The following is a 20,880-nucleotide window of genomic DNA, read 5'->3' on the forward strand; positions in this document are numbered from 1 at the left end:
CCCTCCAGCCACTCTATTCCCAGGTGGCCGCAGAGGGCCCTGGCGCTGGGGCCACTCAGACCTGCAGGTCTGAGCAAACCCCCCAACTGTTCCCAGGCCCGAGCCCCGAGTTCCTGTGAAGTCTGGAAACTGGGCAGGTCCCGGCCTGGGTGCTCTGGGTGATGCAGGGCCATCCGACCCTAAAAGGGATGCTCACGGGCAGCACGCTGCACACCTGATTCTGGGAGGACTGGAGGACGGGTGGGGTCTCAGAAATCCAGGGCGGAACGGGGTCAATTCCTGGCCCTTTCCAGCGTTTGAAGGAGAAATTCTGAGAGACACGGGAACAAGTTTGCACTCGTGCAGGACAAGGGCAGATCATCGATGCCGGTTCTAGTTACGGAACCCTGTCCGTTCGACTTATTCTACGTATCTTTACTGAGCACCTACTGTATGCTAGACAGTATCATCGGTGATGGAGTTACAAGGGTGAACAAAATGCCCTGGTTCCTGGCTGAGGGGGAGACTGACAGTTACCAAACATGGGACTCAGAGCATGGAAAGTTCTGGAAGGAGACAGGATGCAATGGTCCAGGATATGGAGTGGACCCGCCTTCGACACCTCCTCCCCTCCCCTCCCCCTTCCACCCCTCCCACGCTTCCTGCCAACAAATGGAACTTCCGCAGGCTCAGTCCCCGGTTTTCTGTGTCTACGGTCTGTCCTTGGTCTCCCCCGTCCACGGCTCCAGCCCCCTGCCCTTTACCTCCACCTTAAACGTCTCCTCTCAATTCCAGATGTACAGTGGACCCAACAGCACCTTTACATTTCCAGCTAGGTGTCTGGCAAACTCCTCAACCTGGGGGCATCCAAAAGTCTCTCAGGGGGCCCGACCTGTCCCCAGGAGATTGTCCCCCCCGTCACCAGTTCCTCCCTCCCTTCCCGCAGTCGTGACCTCACCAGCAGTGCCCAAGCACCTCCCCTGCGAGGCGAACTCGGGACCCTTCGGAGCCTGTGTTCTTACGGAGCCCTCACGCTGACTCTGGACGGTTGATGCCCATCTGCACCGCACAGGTCAGGAAGCAGAAGACCCTTGGAAGGCCCAGACGCACCCGGGCAGTTGTGTCCCGGGCCTCGCTCCCAAGCCATCCCAGGCAGTCCCGCATCCCTGCCTCCGTCCCCTGCCGCCCCTCCCTCCCCTGCATCTTCTCCATCGCGAGATGAGGCATCCCCAGGCCCCTGCACCAAATGAAGAGCAGAAGTGGGTGTTGACCCCCTCCCACGCCAGTCCCCACCCCTGCCAGCACCCGGCCTCACCCAGCTCCGACCTCGGCTGTCTACCTCGCAGACCTGGAGACCAGCTCCCTGAACTGCCTGCCCCTCCACCCCCAACAGAATCCCCAAATGCTTCACGTCCAAACACCCCCGCGCCTGGACGTGCCGGGTCCCCCCCTGACGGATGCCCAGGTTCCAAAGCTGGGCCAGCCTGCTGCGCTCTCTGAGCCCGGCCTGGCCCTCCCCTCCCGGGCCGCACGTCCTGTCCATGGCCACAGGCTTCCCCGGGGATGTCCCTGCCCAGAAGGCGGACGCGGCTGCAGAACCGGCTCTTCCAGCCTCGGCCCGGTTGATATCGGGGCCGTCATCCTTGCTGTGGGCCCGCCTGTACACTGGGGGGCTTTAGCAGCATCCCCGGAATCCCCCTCCGTCAGGTTGGCACAATCAAAAATGAACCCCGGCTCCACCCCGGAGCCCCCTGTGCTGCCCTTCACCCCTCCCCCTCCTCAGGCGTCTCGTCTCGGAGGCCAGGACTCTCTAGCTGCTGAGGCAAAAGCCAGCACCAGCAAAGGTGCACCCACGTTGTTCTGGAGGCCTGCTGAGGGGCTGCTAAGTATCGATGCATTTTTCTTCCCATGCCTGATAAATTAAATTTTAAGATTTATTCACTCAGTAACCACTTATCCAGCATACTTTGTATGCCAGGGCCGGCCCCAGCCCAGGGGGTCTGTCCAGGAGCAAGTTGGGGGCCGGGCGTGTTCTCAGCGGGAGAGGCGGCCACGACCAGACACAGCACAGGGGTGTGGCGGAGCCACGGGGGAAGGAGGACCAGGACGGGGGAGGCACGGGCACTGCTCCCCCAGGAGCCGGTTATGGACGGCCGTCTTCTTGTGGGGGAAGGGCGAGGGGCCTCTCTGGGGTCCCATTTATAAGGCACTGACCCCATTCATGGGGCTCCACCCTCATGACCTCATCACCTCCAAAGGCCCCACCTCCTCACACCATCCTGTTGGGGGGTTAGGATTTCACACGTGAACTTTGGCGGGATACAGACATTCAGACTGCAGCAGCTGGGGTGAAAGGTGTGTGGAGAAGCGTGAGGGGTGGCCTCAGAAAGGCCAGCAAAGAGGCAGGTGCCCGGCCTGGTTCCTGGACCCCCTTGGCCATCAGAGTCCACGGTGAGTCACTCCGCGGGGTACGGGGTCTCTTGTTGAGATGGGGGGAGTGTTCTGGAATTAGTGGATGCGCTGGAAGTCCCTAAGCTGCACACTGAAGATGACGATGTTTATGACATATGAACTATATCTCAATCATAATAATAATAGCAAAAGTGTTGAGAAATCCAACGGCTTCTTGCCTTGCTCTGAGAAAAAGCCCGTGTCTTCTTCATGACCTCCGACGGCCCCGGGCCCCTGTCTCCTCTGCCCCTTGCTGGGCCTGCTTCCCCCGCCCTCTCCCAACAAGCCGAGTGTACCCCGCTGAGCGCCTCGACTGCTCCCAGACGCCCGAAGCATAGTTTCCTGTATTATAACCATCTTATGATGGATCATCACGCAGTCTGGAAAAAACACCTTTATAAGAAGTGTTAGGGACCGGGAAACATGCTTAAGAAATAACTTTGTGTAATAAAAGCATGAGACATAGTGGTACGGTCCGTCCAATCTTAATCATGTCAAATATACGTGTATGTAAGAAAAGTCCCAAGGAAGGTGCTGCAGGGAAACGTAAGGAGATCCCCAGATGGAGCCCTGGACGTGTGGCTCTGAAGATCGTGACGCTTCTCCCAACAGTGAGGGCCCTGGTCGGCACGTATCTCCACGGTGATGCCGAGGCTGCTTTCGGTGGAATGGGGGGCATTTGCACACCTGCCTGAGACGAGGCAGCACGTCTGCGAGGTCCCTGCCTGAAGCCCTGTGGACGGCTGTCTGCTCACGGGACACTCTCGTCTGACAGGTGGGGAAGCCAGGCCTGAGAACGGTGAACACAGAGGCAGTGGGTGGACCTCACCTCGAGCCCACGGCGCCTGCCCTGGAAAAGGAGGAGAGGATCCGCCCTTCTCATCGGCTGTTTCATCGCAGTCAGGACTGAAATGCGGAGAGATCGCCCACGTTCCTCAGACCCCAGAAACCGGAGGTCTGTGGCGGAGGGAAGTTGAGGACGACCAGCATCTCTCAGGGATACTTTCCCACCTTTTTATGTTGAGCTTGTGGACCTCTCGTGGGTGGGGAGGGGAAGCAAGTTTCTTACCCCTGACTCTAGTCCTCCCCTCACTGAAGCCTTGCAACTGTCAAGTGCACTTAATGTCAGCCTCTATCAGCTCAGCAATGCACAGCAGGAGACAAGGGAAAATGAGGAAGGCGGGCTCCCCTCCCTCACCCTTTCGAGGCCCGGGGGAGGCGGGCTCCGCAGGGCCTCACTGTATTTTTCAGACTTCATTCCGTGGGAGCAGCAGCGGGGCCGGATGAAGGGCTCGTGCTCAGCCAGCATCCCCCGGCGTCCCTCCCTCCCGCGCCCTTCACCTCCGTACTTAGAGCTCTCCCCTCTCATTTCCCACAGCGCAACCAAACCATCTCAGCACCTTCAAGACACATCACACCCGTGCCCGAAAAGGCAGCTCTGTCCCTACGCCCTGCTGCCCCACCAACTGTCGTGGTGCCCGTCCTGGGGCAGAGGCCTTGACGGTGCCCCGGGGCTCAGCTAGCCCGGGGTCTACACCCTGAGGTCGAGGAAGGCCCCTCCTTTCAACTTAAACATGAAGTCAAAATCCAGGGTGTGAGCCGCCCCCAGCGAGGGCCTCCCCGGCAGCACACGCGTGCAGGAGGGTCGGGATGCTGGCTGACCCTCTCCGGACCTCTCATCTCACAGGTGAACAAACTGAATAATGTGACCAACAGCACAGAATGAGCCAGGATCCCCCAGGTTGCCGGGCTCAGCCCCAGCGTGTCTGACCCCGTGGGTCTGGGCTGAGGCCCAGGAAGCAGCATCTCTAACAAGCTCCCAGGCGATGCTGCTGCTGCTGGTCTGGGACCACGCCTGGAAATCGCAGAGCTAGAGGCATGGCAGGCTCAGCGCCCAGGCCTCCTGCCTCCTGGGCCAGGGCTCTTTCCGTTCACAGTACACATCTTCTTTGACTCCGATTAGCAAAAACTCTATCAGTGAAAGAACTAATATATCAAACAGAAGGTTGAAATTTGAATAAAGAGACACTTGGCCTTGCCAACATCCCACTATTTCCTAGAGGGTCTGGCAAACACACCTTTGTGACCCACAAACTAGCATTTATTGAGTGCACATGAGGCTTCATGCTGAGAACTATACACACGCTCGTTTCACCTGCACAAACCCTCATTGGAGAGGTGCCGTTACTGTCTCCGTTTTACAGATGAAGAAACTGAGGCCAGTAAAGTTAGTACAATAGAGTCCAGTGGGGAAGAGGGTGTATATTCTGAAGTCATCATTAGAGTTTCATGCAAACTCAACCACTCAGTAGCTTTTTGGCCTTTGGCCAAGTAGTTGATGTGACAGTGATGATGATGGTGATGGTCATGATCATGGTGTTGATGGTGGTGATGATGATGATGGTGATGGTGATGATGGTGGTGATGACGATGGTGATGGTGATGATGGTGATGGTGGTGATGGTGATGACAATGGTGATGGTGATGATGATGGTGATGGTGATGATGATGGTGATGGTGGTGGTGATGGATGGTGGGGGATGGTGATGGTGGTGATGGTGATGACAATGGTGATGGTGATGATGATGGTGATGGTGATGATGATGGTGATGGTGGTGGTGATGGATGGTGGGGGATGGTGATGGTGGTGATGGTGATGACAATGTGATGGTGATGATGGTGATAATGGTGGTGATGGTGATGATGGTGATGGTGGTGATGGTGATGACAATGGTGATGGTGATGGTGAAGGTGACAACGGTGATGACACATTTTTGAAGTGGAAGCTGGTGGCTGCAGTGAGACACTCTGTGCTGCTGGGTAATCTGACCGCCCACATTACCAGGAACATTACTGGGCCTTTCCAAAAGAATGACATATTAGGAGAGAAAAATGTCTGGAGCACGAAGCAGAGCTCTCTCTAGCAGCTGGAATGTAAAGTTATCGACTCAGTGGTAAGCATGGTAAACAAAGAACTCCGTCAGAAGGCACCTGTGGCATTTCTGAGCACTTGGTTTTGCCGGCAAGAAACAGCCCAGACAGACAGACGGTTCCCATGGCAGCGAGTGTTTATCCTGCCCTCACAAGTCAGAGCCGGTGGGCTGAGTGCATCTAAGGCACCGCTCTGATTGGCGTGGGTAATTTCTTTGACTCTGAATGATGTAGATCAAGACAGCACACACCTGGATCTTCTCAGCTGGGCCTCTGGTGGTGGAGGAAACACTCCTGGGAGGACAGAGGGTGAAGTAAAACAAAGCCTGGCCTGGAAAACTGCCTTTAATTTTTTTTTTTGGTATTTCTTCTATTTTTTAAGTTTCTTTTGTTTTTTTGGAGTATAATTTAGTTACAATGTGTTAGTTTCAAGTGTACAGCACAGTGATTCAGTTATATATATGTGCTCTTTTTTAGATTCTTTTCCATGATAGGTTATTACAAGATATTGAATATAGTTCCTTGTGCTATACAGTAGGTCCTTGTTGTTTATCTATTTTATACATAATAGTGTGCATATGTTAATCCCAAACTCCTAATTTATCCCTCCCTCACCCCCTTTCCCTTTTGGTAACCATAAGTTTGTTTTCTATGTCTGTGGGTCTATTCCTGTTTTGTAAATAAGTTCATTTGTGTCATATTTTAGATTCCACATATAAGTGATATCGTATGATATTTGTCTTTCTCTGACTTACTTCACTTAGTATGATAATCTCTAGGTCCACCCATGTTGCTGCAAATGGCATGATTTCATTCTTTCTTATGGCTAAGTAGTATTCCATCATATATGTATCACATCTACTTATTCCATTCTGTTGAAAACTGCCTATAGAGTCTTTGGAACGGCACACAAATCATCAGGCCCGAGAAAGTAGAGGCAACGTTTCAAACACGTTCCCATGAAATCGCTGTGGAGATGATTTTAGTTTTAAGCTAATTTACAGATACATGTTTCATACACAATGCAATTAAAAGTCGAAAATGATGTTACAGCAATGCTAGTATTGAAAGGAGAAGAAGTATAAATAGCCAAATGGTTGTTTATTTTTCAGGGTAGGAAAGGAAACAGGCGTGCTGAGACCGGGTCTAAGAGACCAGACGTCTCAGAGGCACATGGCTTTTCAAGGCCTTGGAGGCTCATCACACTGGTTCTTGGGGTAGCTCTTTCTTTTCAAAGCTGTTTTCCTTTCTCTTGGTTCAGGTATTCTGCACGAGAGGATGCGGGGTGAGGACAAACGGGAGGATGCTACAGCCCAGCAGAAAGGGACTCAAGTACGAATTGTGGACCGAAGGAGGAGGGCACTTCGCACGTGGACGTCAACTCAAGAGAGAAGAAAGATGAAAAACGCCCCGCAGCTTGTACGCTGCCACCAGAGGGCGCCCGAACCCACCTTGCCTGGTTGCTCTAAGTAACTTGCAAAGTTAAAATACAATTCTGCTGTGTAGCCAGGTATTTACAGTACAGTAGTTCTCAGCTCAGTATAATACAACTTGTATTAAGATCTCATGATTCCATAAGGTAGTGCAGATTTTATAAAAAACATACATTTGTCACCCCAGATGAGACCGTACCTTGTTTAGTCCATTGTGATCAGTATTTTATTTTCAGTCACTCTTTCTCAGACTCTTAATCTGTCTTCACCTCAATTTATAGTTGACCCCATTCAACATCGACAGGAAAATACGTTTTAGCTCCAGTTTCTGTCACTGGAAGCATTCGTATGTGTTGGGCCTCTTATGTCTTATTCATGATAGTCTGCGGTTGTAAGAATCGGATAAGCTTGGTTGAGTCGGGGATGCTGGTAACGGTGTTGCCCCAGTCCCTACTCACGGAGGCGAGTGACCTCTGCCCTTGGTGAAAGTGCCCTTTTGGAGGAAATCCTGGTTCCACTCACGGTTCAGAACCAACTTCCACTTGTACCGCCGTCAGCAATCCCATTGGAAACGGGCTCTGAGCGCATCAGCCATCACCAGACAGGCTGGCTGAGCACACGGCAGTGCCCCGAGGCCAACAGTTCATTAAGGTCTGTCATCTCAGCCCGGGTGGGGGTGGAAACGCAGTAGTAACAGGTGTCCAGCTAAAGCCCACCCTACCACCAGGTGTGGTGCTGAGAGACGGGGGAAGAGAAGCATGGAGAGCCCATCCCCACCTGGAAGTGCAGCGGGGCAAGAGACAGATGGGCCCTCCGGGCAAATGGTCTGAGTTCCTTCCCTGAGGACCAATACTCCAATACAGGAATAACAGGACAATTGAGAGAGGAGGCTGGCCCTGCCCAGACAGAAGAGACCACATATTCCTCATTCTCGAAGTCAGGAGACCTCCCCAACTACACATGCGCAGAAAGCCTCCTTGGAGGTCAAAAGAGGAGTGGTGCTAAGGGATGGCAACTAATGCTCACTACCCATAGGCCTCTTCAGTAGAATCCATCTTGGCTAAGAGATGCGCCCACACACATGGGAAAATCCTGAGATACACCAAATATGGACTTTGAACCAGGCAAATCAAAATGATTGGTCAAAAGAAACCCAGAAGAAATGCCCCATAAAAGTGATTCAAACTGCCACGAGGGCACGACTATCTCTGAGTCTGCCCGTGTGTCTATCCACACATAACTCTTTTTTTCCTCTTAATAAATACTTTACTTGTTTCACTACTTTCCGTCTGGTCTAGTGGCTAGGATTCGGTGCTCTCACCGCCTCGACCCGACCTCAGTCACTGGCCAGGAACCGAAACCCTGCTTCAAGCCACTGCAGGCCGAGGCCACCTGAGATCAGCAGGACAGACGCCAGGTGTGATCCCACGACGGCTGTGGGATAAGCCGTCCTGGTTAATTTAACGCATGACACTCGCAAAGTCAGAGCGCTTTCACGTGGCGAGGCAGACGACCTAGCTCTGACTTACGGACGCCCACAAGCCACCACCGCGCGTACACGAGCTGCTCAGAGCTGACCCCGGACACCTGCTCCGGGGGCCGATCGGGCTCTTGGCAGAGCGGGGTGACTTCAGCCTCAGCCTGGAGGGAGCGGCAGAGCCCTCACCCCTGCATTTCCCTGTGCTGTGTGGTCAGGCAGGTGGCTTCTGTCCTAAACCTTGGCTTCATGGTCTATACAATGAAAGCAGGAGAACTAACCCTCAGGGCTAGTGTAAGGATCTGATTCGGACGAGTGTCTGTTGTGAGAGCCTCTCAGAGGTCAACAAACGCCTTGTCTTGGCCCCTGCTCGGGACCATTTGCTACAAGACAAAGCACCCAAACTAAGGGCAGGACCACAATGCCTCGCTTCCTTTTGGGTTCTCTGGACAGCCTGGGCTCGGCCAGAAGTCCCTCCCCGGGCCGCCACCTCAGTGGCAGTCACGCCAGGCTCGTCAGGCCGATGCCCAAGAGAGCTACGTCCTCTGTTGCCGGGCCCACCCCCTCCATGGCCTCCTTCTCCAGCAGACAGGTCTGGCCCCAGGAGGCGGACGTCAGGAGATGCCACGCCAGCAGAGGGACACACCTGGGGTGACAGAGTTGCTGTCTCCACCGCCTGTTGGTCAAGTGGCCTCAGACTGAAGTGCGGGGATGCTCAGAACAGGTGTTTAGGAGACAAAGACATCGGCTGTTACCTAAACGACAACTAGGAGGGTCAGTTATGAAATTGTAGGATGTGCCAAAAATAGGATACTTTGTAGCTATTATAACGACGTTATCACTCTATATGTTAATAAAAGAGGTTTGCGATTTATTGCTAAGTAGGAAAATAAATTGTATGACAGTGTGATCCCATTTTTGAAACAAAGTCACATATGTATGTGCACACATGAGCAGGAAGGAGCTGGCAGGGTCTGCGTGATGTTAGGGGTAGGTATTGGGGGTCGTTATTAAGATGTTCTTTTTTTGCACTGTCTGTGGATAATTGTGTTAAAAAATAATTTTCAAGGTCTGAGGATCTATTTAAAACATGGTGAGTATAGTTGAAACCGCCCTATGTATAATTGAAATTTGGTAAGAGAGCAGAACTTCATTGTTTTCACCAAAAAAAGGAAAAATATGGGACTTCCCTGGTGGTCCAGTGGTTAGGACTCCACACTTCCACTCCAGGGGGCCCAGGTTTGATCCCTGGTCAGGGAACTAAAATCCTGCAAGCAGCATGGCACGGCCAAAAAAAAAAAAGAAATAAATACGTGAGGTGATAAATGTGTTCATTAACTAGATGGAGGGAATCTTTTCACAGTGTTTACGTTTATCAAATCATGTTGTACACTCTAATATCTTACAATTCTGTCAATAATACCTCGATAAAGCTGAAAAGTAAATGCATAAATTCCTAGGAAGTAAAAACTAATAGTGATTTTCAAAGGTTTGAAGGGAAGTGCTACTAAGCTCTCTTGATTTTAGAGTTCTATGCCTGTTTTGAGCACATTGGTATGAATCTAAGAATTTGAAAAGAAAGACACTTTTGTGAAAATCCATGTTCAAACACTGGATGGCAAGAGTTGAACTTTCATGAAAGACAAATTTCTAATCTCTGATTATCTGCCAGTCTCTGAGTCCCAGACCACCGTCCAGCTCTGTTTTCTCCCTCACACGTGGCCCACGTCTGTGAGCTTTCCCTGGACCGGTGACTGGAGTTTAGAGCATCAGACAACCTTCTCGGCAGGTCCCAGGGGCTCCCACATGGCCTGAGTCCACGTGAGCCTCGGGGAGACGGGGGCCATCCGTCCATCCGTCCAGCCAGCGCGCCTGTCTTCTCACAGGTACCCGCCAGTCTCTTCCGGGGATGACAGCCTGACCCCCCGTTTCAGCGCGTCCACCACCAGCCCCCAACAGGGATGGCATCCGAGGCGGGGGCCTCAGGAAAAGACAGGTTCCAGAGCCTCGATTCCTGCTAAGAATTTGAAGAGCCCTGTCCTTTCTCAGCGCTCTGCAGACCTGAGGAATCATCTGGAAAGACCGCTGATGGGGAGTGACCAGGGCTTCGGTGTCCAGGCACTGGCCGCCCACCGGAAGTGCGGTTAAGGGCTTGGAAATGAACTTATATGTGGCACGACAGCAGCAGGCTGCCCAGCCAGGAGGCCCTGCCAGCAGCGAACGCTTTGTCCCAGTTACACACGCTTGGCCACTAGCCGGCCCCGCATCTCCCGGCAAACAACCACCTTCACTGAAAAGAGGGCTCCAAACTCGGTGTCACTCCAACCCAGCTGCAGGGCCTGAGATGCTCGCTTCTGCAATAGGGGAGCAGAGGATGGGGTGCGGGGCAGCGGGGGCCCAGGCGCACCCGAGGGCCCATCGTCCCCATCGCCCGCCACCTGCTCCAGCCCAACTCGGCCCAACTGCAGCTGGTCTCTGGGGGTCACCGGGTGGCACTCAGGTCCAAGGAAGACACAAGCCCAGACGTGTGTGGGGCTCAAGCCCGTGCCTTCGGGGCTGGAGGAGGCCTGATGTGCCCACAGGCTCAAGCCCTGGCTGAGGCCCCGGGGGGCACTCAGAGACCCCGGGACACCGGGAGCTGCAGGAGGTGGCCTGCCGTCCCCACCCTGTCCCCTGCTCCCCTGTGCTGGCCGCAGGTTCCAGGCAGCACCCTTGGCCCACGGTGGTAACATCTGTTCAAGGCCCTGGCACCTCTGAACGGGGACAGGGGCGGCCATGTGCTGAGATGACCCCCAGGGACCTTGCACGTCCTGGGTCCTCACCCCCTTCCTCTTTCCTTTCAGCATGCTCCTGGAACATCCTCTTGCTCTGCCAGCCCCTTTGGAAACACCCCCAAGACCCAGTCTGTCTGAGCCACATGGGAGAGGCTCCCCTGTCTCCCTGGAGCAGGGAGCATCTCTGGCCCTGGCTCTGCTCCGGCTTCACCCTCTGGCTTCAAACCAGAGGCCCTCAGCATTTTTTCCCTCCAAATAGTTCACCTATATTTTTTAAAGCTCTTTTTTTGCAATTCCTCTAACCTGGCATGGATAGATTGCTATAATTGGCACTTCTAATTCTACCCTTGGTATCTCTTTATTTTTCTCATGCAGCTTTTATTTCTTTATTCTTTCCTGCAGACTCCTGAGGGCTGTTCCCATTTGCTTCCTATTTTGTTCATCCATCCTGTATGTATCCACCTGTGATATTGTGATTTATGATAAATATATATATATATATATATATATATATATATATATATATATATATATATATATATATATATATATATATATATATATATATATTTGGCCTTCCTCTGTTCCTGGCACAGGGCTCCTAAAACTCTTGGAGTTTCCTATCTGATAAACTATAAAGCTGTCTTTTGTTGTGTTAATGAGGTGACTTTAGGAAAGCTTCTAAGGTTGCAGGCTGGTTGCCAGGAGACCAACCACGTGGTTACAGGGTTGGAAATTTCAGTCCCATCCCCGACCCCCAGGGAGGGAAGAGGGGCTGGAGACGGAGTTCAATCGCCAACCACCAATGATTTAATCAATCCTGTCTGTGCAATGAAGTCCCCGTAAACCCAAAAGGATGGGGTTTGGAGAGCGTCCGGGTCGGTGGACACCTGGAGGTGCTGGGAGCCTGGTGCACCTGGGCAGCATGGAAGCCCTTCCCCAGAGCCTTGCCCTTGCATCTCTTCTCTGGCTGTTCCTGAGTTATGCCCTTTTTTAATAAACCCATAATCTAGTGAGTTTCCTGAGTTAACTGGTCAAACCAGTTTAGCTGGTTTCCTCAGACCTGTGCGCTGCTCAAGCAAATTAATAGAAACCAAGAAAGGGGTCCTTGGAACCTCAGATGTATATCCCGTGGGTCGGAAGCACAGGTGATGACCTGGGCTTGGAATTGGTGTCTAAAGTGGCGGGGGGGGAGGGGGGTCTCGTGGGACTGAGCCCTTACCTGGTGGGGTCTGACACCAGCTCCAGGTAGATGGTGCCAGATCTGAGTTGAATTGCAGGATGCCCCAGCTGGGGCATCGCCTGGTGGGGGAACTCCCCCCACCCAGGGACTGGGTGCAGCTCTTGCCGCTGTACAGCGATGCTATCTACGTGTTCTCATTATAGCGACTGCATTTTTCATGCTGAGTGTTTCCACTCGAGCCTTTTTATGGTTTCTTGGTTTTATTTTGTACTGATAAATCTTCTTTATCTGTTTAGATATATTTAACATAGTTATTTGAAATCCTTGGCCAATCCACTTTAATAACCCTGATTCACATTATAATCTTGTCTATTTCAGGGTAATGACCAGCCCATCCTTCCGTGTGAATTTTAAAAGGCAAAACCGTTTTTTAGTAAACTTTGTCAGATTAGTATACTATTTATTTCTCAACAACTACTACAACACATAAAGTCAGTCTGTCTAACTTGTACAATTATTAAACATGAAATAATAAAAATTTAAGTTTTAATCACAATAATTAGAAACTCTATGTCACTAGGGTATAATATTTATACAAACATGCCTTGCTTTTGGCTGAGAAAATTTTCAAAATGCATTTCATTACTTACTGGCTTCCATATTGCATTTTATAACAGGTCCCTTGATTTGACAGTTTTTTGTGACACTGCGGATCACAAGCAGTTTTGGGTAAATTTTGAGGAGCTACACTTTCCACTAGCACATGACACTGGCATAGTTGTATATGTCCTCAGAGATTCGAAATGATTTAGAAATGTATCCAATAAATTACTGCTGCAAATATATCTTAGGACTTTAATGGGAGTCATCCAGTTTTAGAAAACAACCTGAAATTTCTAGATTCTCATACCCTGGTACCCCCGCTCCACCCACCCACCCCCAGCCAATATCACCTTCTTACCATGTTCAGCAGTAGATTCACTGTAGACACATTTTATGTGCTGGCAGAATTCAATTCATCTCATTTTCAGATTTCATAAGGCATCTGGAAAACTGTAAAGGCCATAAAACTTTCTCAGGATCTCAAAACTTTATTTCAAAATTATTATTGTCTCTAACACAGAAAAAAAATTATTCTTAAATTGTCTTATGTTTCAAAGATGGGCTGAATATAAGTTGCACAGGTAGAATGAGCCTTCTTTTTTCTTTTCCTATTATTTTCTTTGTTGGCAAACTTGGCATCAACAGTCAAGAGACTTTGTCATCTTTATTTTAACATTAATAATATGTCATTTTGTAAACATGATTGCTTTCTTTTTATTGAAATAATTTCTTAATCTTTCAATAACTTTCAGGGCACTGTGTGCATTGAAGTTTGGTTCCTGCATAATTTTGCTACAACATTACTTTTACTTAAAATATTTTGTCAGATCAGTACAGAGCAAATACAATTAAAAGTGAGTAAAAAGGTATAACTTTGATGTGTGTTGTGGAATGTATATTTTCAGTAATATCAATAATTTCCAAAGGAATGTTGGACACTGCCTCTCATTGATTTCTTGGATATCTCACAAGTATCTCAGAAACAAAACATCCTGAAGTTAAGTCCAGTCTCAATACCGTCACCCGCCTGCTTCCCTGCAGGGCATGGCAGCCCGTGTTCACGCATCCCTGAAGCTGCGAAACAGCATCCTTGATTCCTCCCGTTTTCACTTTTCCTTAGCAGGTCTGCTGACTCTGGCCTTTCCTAGGTTGGCTTCCTTTGACTGGAGGCTCTGGGTTCTCTAACCCTAGAGTCTACCGGATTTATGCATTGATTAACTAAGGCAGTAAATTCACTTACAGACCAGGGGGGAATTCCATTTTCTACAACAAATCCAAGCAGGTTCCCCAGTGACTTTCCATCATGGACTCTGCCATTTTCCTCCTCTCTCTGCAAGGATCTGTAACACACTCAGCAGCGTGTTTCCTGCCCATGTACCCACTGGAGGGCACGACGAGCTCCAGCAGGTAGAGAGACATGCCAGGTAGTTTACAAGGACGTCCATCTGGATGCCACTCCTAAATGGATAACATTCCTGAAGTTTTGAATTGCAGAGACTAAGTATCTATATCTAGGCATTTGCTCCCTTGCAATACCAATTTCCCAGGGATGCATTTCTGTAATCTTCTAAGTGCTGGGTGGGAGGTTCGAGCTGGATTCCATCTGGTTTGTTGTCTAAGGTCAGTGAAACCCCAGACACTGGCCCCAATGTGATGTTAGTCTTTGTTCAATGAGGAGACGGTCTCTCCATCCTTTGTCAGCCCCACACTGGAGACGTGGAAAGCTTGGGCTCATCTCTCGCATGCCGTGCTTAAATTTCACTTTGAAGTCTTTCCCCTTGAACGCCGGCACCCACTGGTATCTGATGGTGCTGATAAAGTTGCTGTTTCTAAGCTGGACGCTCACCCAGGCTCCTGGTGGCACCAAGTGACAAGGTAGCCACACCGCAGACCACTGGAGCACAGAGCAGCCAGCACGGCTGCTGGGCTCGAGGGCATCGGATGTGGGAAACCTCAAGGCTCATCTCCCGGCTCAGGTGGGTTGGAAGCCAGATCTGTTCCTGAAAATATTGCCAATTTGGTCTAGGAGAAACCAGGGCACCCAGTTCCTGGTATTAGTGTTGCCACCTCCTAGTTTAAGCCTAAAAACGGGGATTAAATCAAATCACCTGGGAAGCAGCTTTTATTTTGCTCGCCTCTACCCTGCCCTGCCTCACCTTTGACCCTTGTCCTGGTGAGAACACCCGTGGGTCAAGCGAAACACAGAATTAAAGAAGGAGAGATGGGGGGTTGCTTTAGGTGTATGTTATGGATTGAATTGTGTCCCCCCAAAAAAAGATATGTTGACATCCTAACCCCTGAGACCTCGAAATGTGCCCTATTTGGAAACACGGTGGTTGCAGGCTTAATTAGTTAAGAGGAGGTCACACTGGAGGAGGGAGGGCCCTAACCCAACCGGGCTGGCGTCCCTATAAGAAACGGAGAGAGACATGGGGAAGGACACGCAGCCCAGTCTCTTTCTCCATTGTCACACGGCCTTCTCCTCCCTGTCTGTGTGTCTGTCTTTGCGTCTTTCCTCTTCTTACAAGGACACCAGTCATGTGGGATCATGCCCCGCCCCGTACCCCCCCCCCCACCCAGCATGACCTCATCCTCACCGAATACACCTGCAAAGACTCTACTTGCATATAAGGCCACCTTCATTGGCACCGAGGCTTAGGACATCAACACGTCTTTTGGGACACAATTCAGCCCACCAGTATCCTTTGTGACCCCATCCAGGGCTCCAGGTGCCCCCCCGGGGGGCGGGTAAATGCAGCCCCATCCTCCCCCCTCCCACTGGCAGGAATCCTGTCCTGGCTGCTGCCCCCTGTGGTTTCCAGACCACCCAGAAGTCTTGCTGGAGTGTCTGCACCCCAAGAAATTCTCCGGCCCCTGCCCTGTCGTTCCTCCAAACCTCACACACACGCACAGCCTTCCGAAAGGTCACCACCTTCCAGTACATGTCGAGGTCCTTCACGGTGACAGAGAAAGGCCCAGACTCTGTGGGGAACGAGCTGGAGAGGACGTGGCGGGGCTGAATCCTTGAGCAAAAGGGACACTGGGGGCCTGGGGACCTAAGTGTTCGGCCCAGAGGGCCTTTCCAACAGAAACACACACGCTGTCATTTCAACATGTAACTGGGATTTAAAAAACTAATAAGATATTTTGCATTTTTTTCGTGCTAAGTCTTCAAAACCTGATGTGTGTTTTATACTTAATGTACATTTCACTTTGGACCAGTTCCATTTCAGGTGGTCAACAGCCACTCCTGGCTGGTGGCTGTCACGTTGTCCAGAGCTCTAAAAGATGCTCCAGCGCAGCCCGCTGAGTGGGGTGAGGATCTTAAAATATGTCCACAAAAGCTCTGCTACTCCTGCCTTCCACTTGAGGGTGGGCTAGACTTCCTGACCTGCTTCTGGCCACTAGAATAAAGGGGGACATGACAGGGCATGCCTTCGGAGGCTTGGTCATAAAGGGGACTGGGGCATGGTCTTCATTGCCCTGGCTGTCCTGTTGGGAGGACACAAGCCCCCATGCAGAGGCCCACGCGGGGCGCGGTGACCTTGGCTATGCGCCAGGTACGTGGGCCATCCTGGAGGTGCATCTCCTGCCCAAGCAGGCCTTCGGGTGACCCTTCCCCCGGCACCACTGCCTCCCAACCGCTTTGTTCTTTAAATGGTGCACAGGGCCGCTTGCCTCTCTACCACCTGGAAAAATATCCTACAAATGAGAGAGAAGGAAAAGCATTTTGTCAAAGGGATGGTGAAGAGATCATGATTTTGACATTTTTGTAACTCTTAAGTCTTCAAAAATTCTCTTCTATGCCTGCCCCCTCTTTTAATACTTATTTACATGGACACATATCCTCATCAACCCAAAGCACAGCCCCCTTTTGAAAATTTGTTTTGAGCAATTTTAGGTTTTCAGAAAAAATTGAGCAGAAAGTACAGAAAATTTCCATATACCCGCCTCATCCTGCCTCCAACTTCCCCTATACCGACTTCTACTGATTCAGCACATTTGTTACAACTGAGGAGCCATTATCGATACATTGTTATTAACTGAAGTCCATGCATAGTTTGCTTCAGGTCACTCTTGGTGGTGTACTTTCCATGGGTTTGGACAAACGTATAATGACACCATTACGGTATCATACAGAGTAGTTTCACTGCCCTAAAAATCCCCTGTGCTCTGCTTATTCATCCCTCCCCCCACCTCAACCCCTGGCAACCCCTGATCTTTTCACTGCCTGCATAGTTTTGCCTTTTCCAGAATGTCATATAGTTGGAATCACAGAGTACGCAGCTTTTCAGGTTGGCTTCTTTCACTTCGTCGTATGCATTTAAGGTTCCTTCGTGTCTTTTCATGGTTTGGCGGCTCATTTCTTTCAACTGCTGAATAATATTCCATTGTCCGGATGAACATAAATAAAACCAAGGTTTATTCTATTCACCTACTGAAGGACATCTTGGTTGCTTCCAAGTTCGGGCAATTATGAGTAAAGCTCTTATAAACATCCATGTGCCGGTTTCCTGTGCAGACATAAGTTTTCAGTTCATTTGAGTAAATACCAAGGGATGTGATCGCTGGATCGTATAGTGAGAATATGTTCAGTTTTGTAAGAAGCCCCCAGACTGTCTTCCAAACTGGCTGTACCATTTTGCATTCCCACCAGCAACGTGGGAGAGTTCTTGTTGCTCCCCCTTTAAAAACAAAAACAAATAAACAAAAAACATTCTCTTGACAACTGTTCTCTTTAAGAGGGAAACATCACTTGGCAAAGCAGTGGAGCCACCAGGGTCCAAAGAGAAAAGTCTACATCCAGAGAAGCTTTTTGAAACAACAAAACAAGCCTGGTACCAACCTTCTGGAAGAAGCCTACCCTGAAGCGGAACCAGCAGTTTGTGGGCCAGTTATTCAGGGAATCTGTAGAAACCAGCTGATCAGCAGTGAGATGGGCCCAGGGCGGAGCTGGAGCTCTGTGCCTTGAGGCGAGGACAATTCTACTCCTCACCTCCATCCTTAGGCGAGGCTGCAGAGAGAGAGCTTAAATTCTGTTCTATTTTTGCAGCTAAAAAACTGAGGATGGAGAAATCAACCAGCAATTTATCTTGTTTCCTGGAACTAAAGCATGCCCTCTTCCAACAGGTTGTTGGGTGCTTTTCTTTGTTAATTCTTATCAAATAAGAAATAATTTGATACTTATTATTTATTTGATACTTACTATTTACAAATAATTCCTATTACTATTAAGAATTATTCATTAACAAAAAAGACAAGCCAAAAAAAACCTAAAATCTTACTACTTTTGATGTGTTTTCATCCAGACATTTTTCTCTGTAAATATATAATTTTAAAAAATTATTTTCGGGGCCTCCCTGGTGGCGCAGTGGTTGAGAATCTGCCTGCCAATGCAGGGGACACGGGTTCGAGCCCTGGTCTGGGAAGATCCCACATGCCGCGGAGCCACTGGGCCCGTGAGCCACAATTACTGAGCCTGCGCGTCTGGAGCCTGTGCTCCGCAAAAAGAGAGGCCGCGATGGTGAGAGGCCCGCGCACCGCGATGAAGAGTGGCCCCCACTTGCCGCAACTAGAGAAAGCCCTCGCACAGAAATGAAGACCCAACACAGCCATAAATAAATAAAATTAATAAATAAAATTAAAAAAAAAAAAAGAGAGTTCCTACTCTCGCTTAAAAAAAAAAAAAAATTATTTTCCTGTCCTCCTCCTCTCCAGGCTGGACATTTTATATTTTTTTCTAGGGAGAGAGAATCATTAAACTCTCAGCTAGAAAGGTTAACAGCCATTGCTGTTTAGCATATCATGTTTATCACATAGGAAATTGCCTGGGGCCAAGGAGCTGCATCTCCAGGTTGGTGGCACGTTCCAGCAGGTGCACCAGGGCAGCACCAACTTCTTATTGTAGCACCGTCTAGGAAAATGAAACTGTGCATCTTAGACTGAACTTGGACTAAGTCAGTTCACTGTTGCCCAGTTATTGTGACACTAAGAAGGTCACAAAGTAAATTTTAATTTCCTTCTTTAATTATGTAAGATAATTGTCACCGTGTGTAATAACTGCTCATGTATATTAACACTGATACTTGGAATTATATGACAACTTTCACAAAACAACCTCAGGCATAGAATTGCGTGCAGGGCGTCTTGTGACAATCTGGAGCATATGAAGATGTAAAAGGAAGGGAAACATTGAGCTAATTCACTCAGAGAGGGGATCCCAGCCAACCCCCGCTTCCCAGTGGAGCATTAGGAGGATTGATGCCCTTCAGCCCCATCTCTCCTGGGGGCAGGACAAAGGAAATAAGCAGATCAAGGCCTCCTGGCGGTGGGTGCGGACTGTACCAGTGCAGATTTGGGTGGCCAGCTAGGGATTCCAGACAGTGAGCCTGGGCAAATACGGGAGTTGTCACGGCTCCCCTACAAGCTTATAAACCAATGCAGACAAAACCAGAAAGCACCCAGACAAGACAACGCCCATATCCAGGCATCACGACACCTGAACTCCAAGCCTTCTTGAGGTTTCTGGAACATGCTGGTCTGTGCTACCCTGTCCCCAGCACCAAGGTCTTCACCGTTCATGTTGTCCTTCTTGGCACAATGGCAGGGGCCATCCTCATTGACGTGGGTCTTTGCTCTGTCACCGCTGCAGCTAAAAAGGAAGTGGAAGGGCTGGAGGAATAAGTTAAGACCACCAGAGCTCCCCTCTGTGAGACAAAGGGCCCGGTGCTTTGCACACGTTTTACATTGTTGATCTGTTCTATCTGTATATTGTCTTCTTGGGTGGAAAAAAGGAGAGAGGCTAACTCTTACTTAACCCTTACGTGCCAGGCACTTTCTGAATGTTTTACAAATATTAACTCAATTAATCCTCAGACCCCTCTATGAGTAAGTACTATTATCATCCCCTTTTTAGGCAAAGAGAGGTTAGGTAGCCTAAGATCACATCGCAAGTAAGTGACAAAGCCAGGTTTTGGACCCCCAAAGTCAGGCTGCAGAATCTACGTGCTTAGCCACTGCATAATACTTCCTCTGCCAGTTTTCACTTTGGGCTGATCACATGAGATAATAGATAAAGCTGTTTTGAAAGGTGTAAAAGTTAAATAAATGTCAGGGAATAATTTATAATGGTTTGCTAATAAATTCATTTATTCAACACGTTTCTGCCTGCCGACGAATAAGACTCACCCACTGAGTGCTGACAACATAGTGAAGAGCAAATGCAGGGCCTCCCCGGTGGTGCAGCGGTTGAGAGTCTGCCTGCCAATGCAGGGGACACGGGTTCGAGCCCTGGTCTGGGAAGATCCCACATGCCGCGGAGCAGCTGGGCCCGTGAGCCGCAACTACTGAGCCTGCGCGTCTGGAGCCTGTGCTCCGCAACAAGAGAGGCCGCGATAGTGAGAGGCCCGCGCACCGCAATGAAGAGTGGCTCCCACTTGCCGCAACTAGAGAAAGCCCTCGCACGGAAACGAAGACCCAACACAGCCATAAATAAATAAATAAATAAATTTTTAAAAAAAAAAAATTGCAGTTATCTTTAAAAAAAAAAAAAGAGCAAATGCAGACAGCAGGACACGGTGGATATTCTCTAGGCTGTGCAGCAGGAGAAAGCCTTGTGCGCCCTTACCCGAGTTTTGATCTGTTCCAACCCTCACTGTCCTCTATAAAATAGGAAGATTGGTCCCTGTCTTGCAGAATTCATCATATTATTGAGTACCCAGTAGATGGTTGGCATTATGAAAAATAGCTTGTACCCAAATACGAGGCTCTCACGGTTGAGTGGGGAGGAGACACCTGAAAAATCACACTGCAAATGAGGCTGTGAAATAATGGAGGTTTGCAGTACTGAGAGCATCCCAAGGAAGCCGTGAGTAAATGGAGTTGGGAACAGCTTTACCCCAGTTGTCGGTTGAGTGTGACCCTGAGGTACGAACTTACTCACTGAACAAATAACCGTGAGCTGCCAGCCACTCTTCTAGGTGTTTGGGTCTCAGCAGCAAACAGAAATACCTGCCCTGGTGGAGAGGACTTGATCAAAATGAAAGAGTA

The 20,880-nt window shown here is 49.7% G+C and overlaps 1 protein-coding gene across 1 annotated transcript; it reads left to right on the plus strand.

Annotated features, from left to right (window-relative positions):
* The first annotated feature begins 1,197 nt into the window (after window positions 1–1,197).
* Window positions 1,198–1,658, plus strand: LOC133102645 (uncharacterized). The gene is made up of 2 exons (XM_061207666.1): window positions 1,198–1,414; window positions 1,531–1,658. Exons 1-2 carry the CDS (start codon window positions 1,198–1,200, stop codon window positions 1,656–1,658), a joined length of 345 nt encoding a protein of 114 aa, XP_061063649.1.
* The last annotated feature ends 19,222 nt before the right edge of the window (window positions 1,659–20,880 follow it).

Source organism: Eubalaena glacialis, chromosome 12, assembly GCF_028564815.1.
Source record: "Eubalaena glacialis isolate mEubGla1 chromosome 12, mEubGla1.1.hap2.+ XY, whole genome shotgun sequence".
Classification (NCBI taxonomy): domain Eukaryota; kingdom Metazoa; phylum Chordata; class Mammalia; order Artiodactyla; family Balaenidae; genus Eubalaena; species Eubalaena glacialis.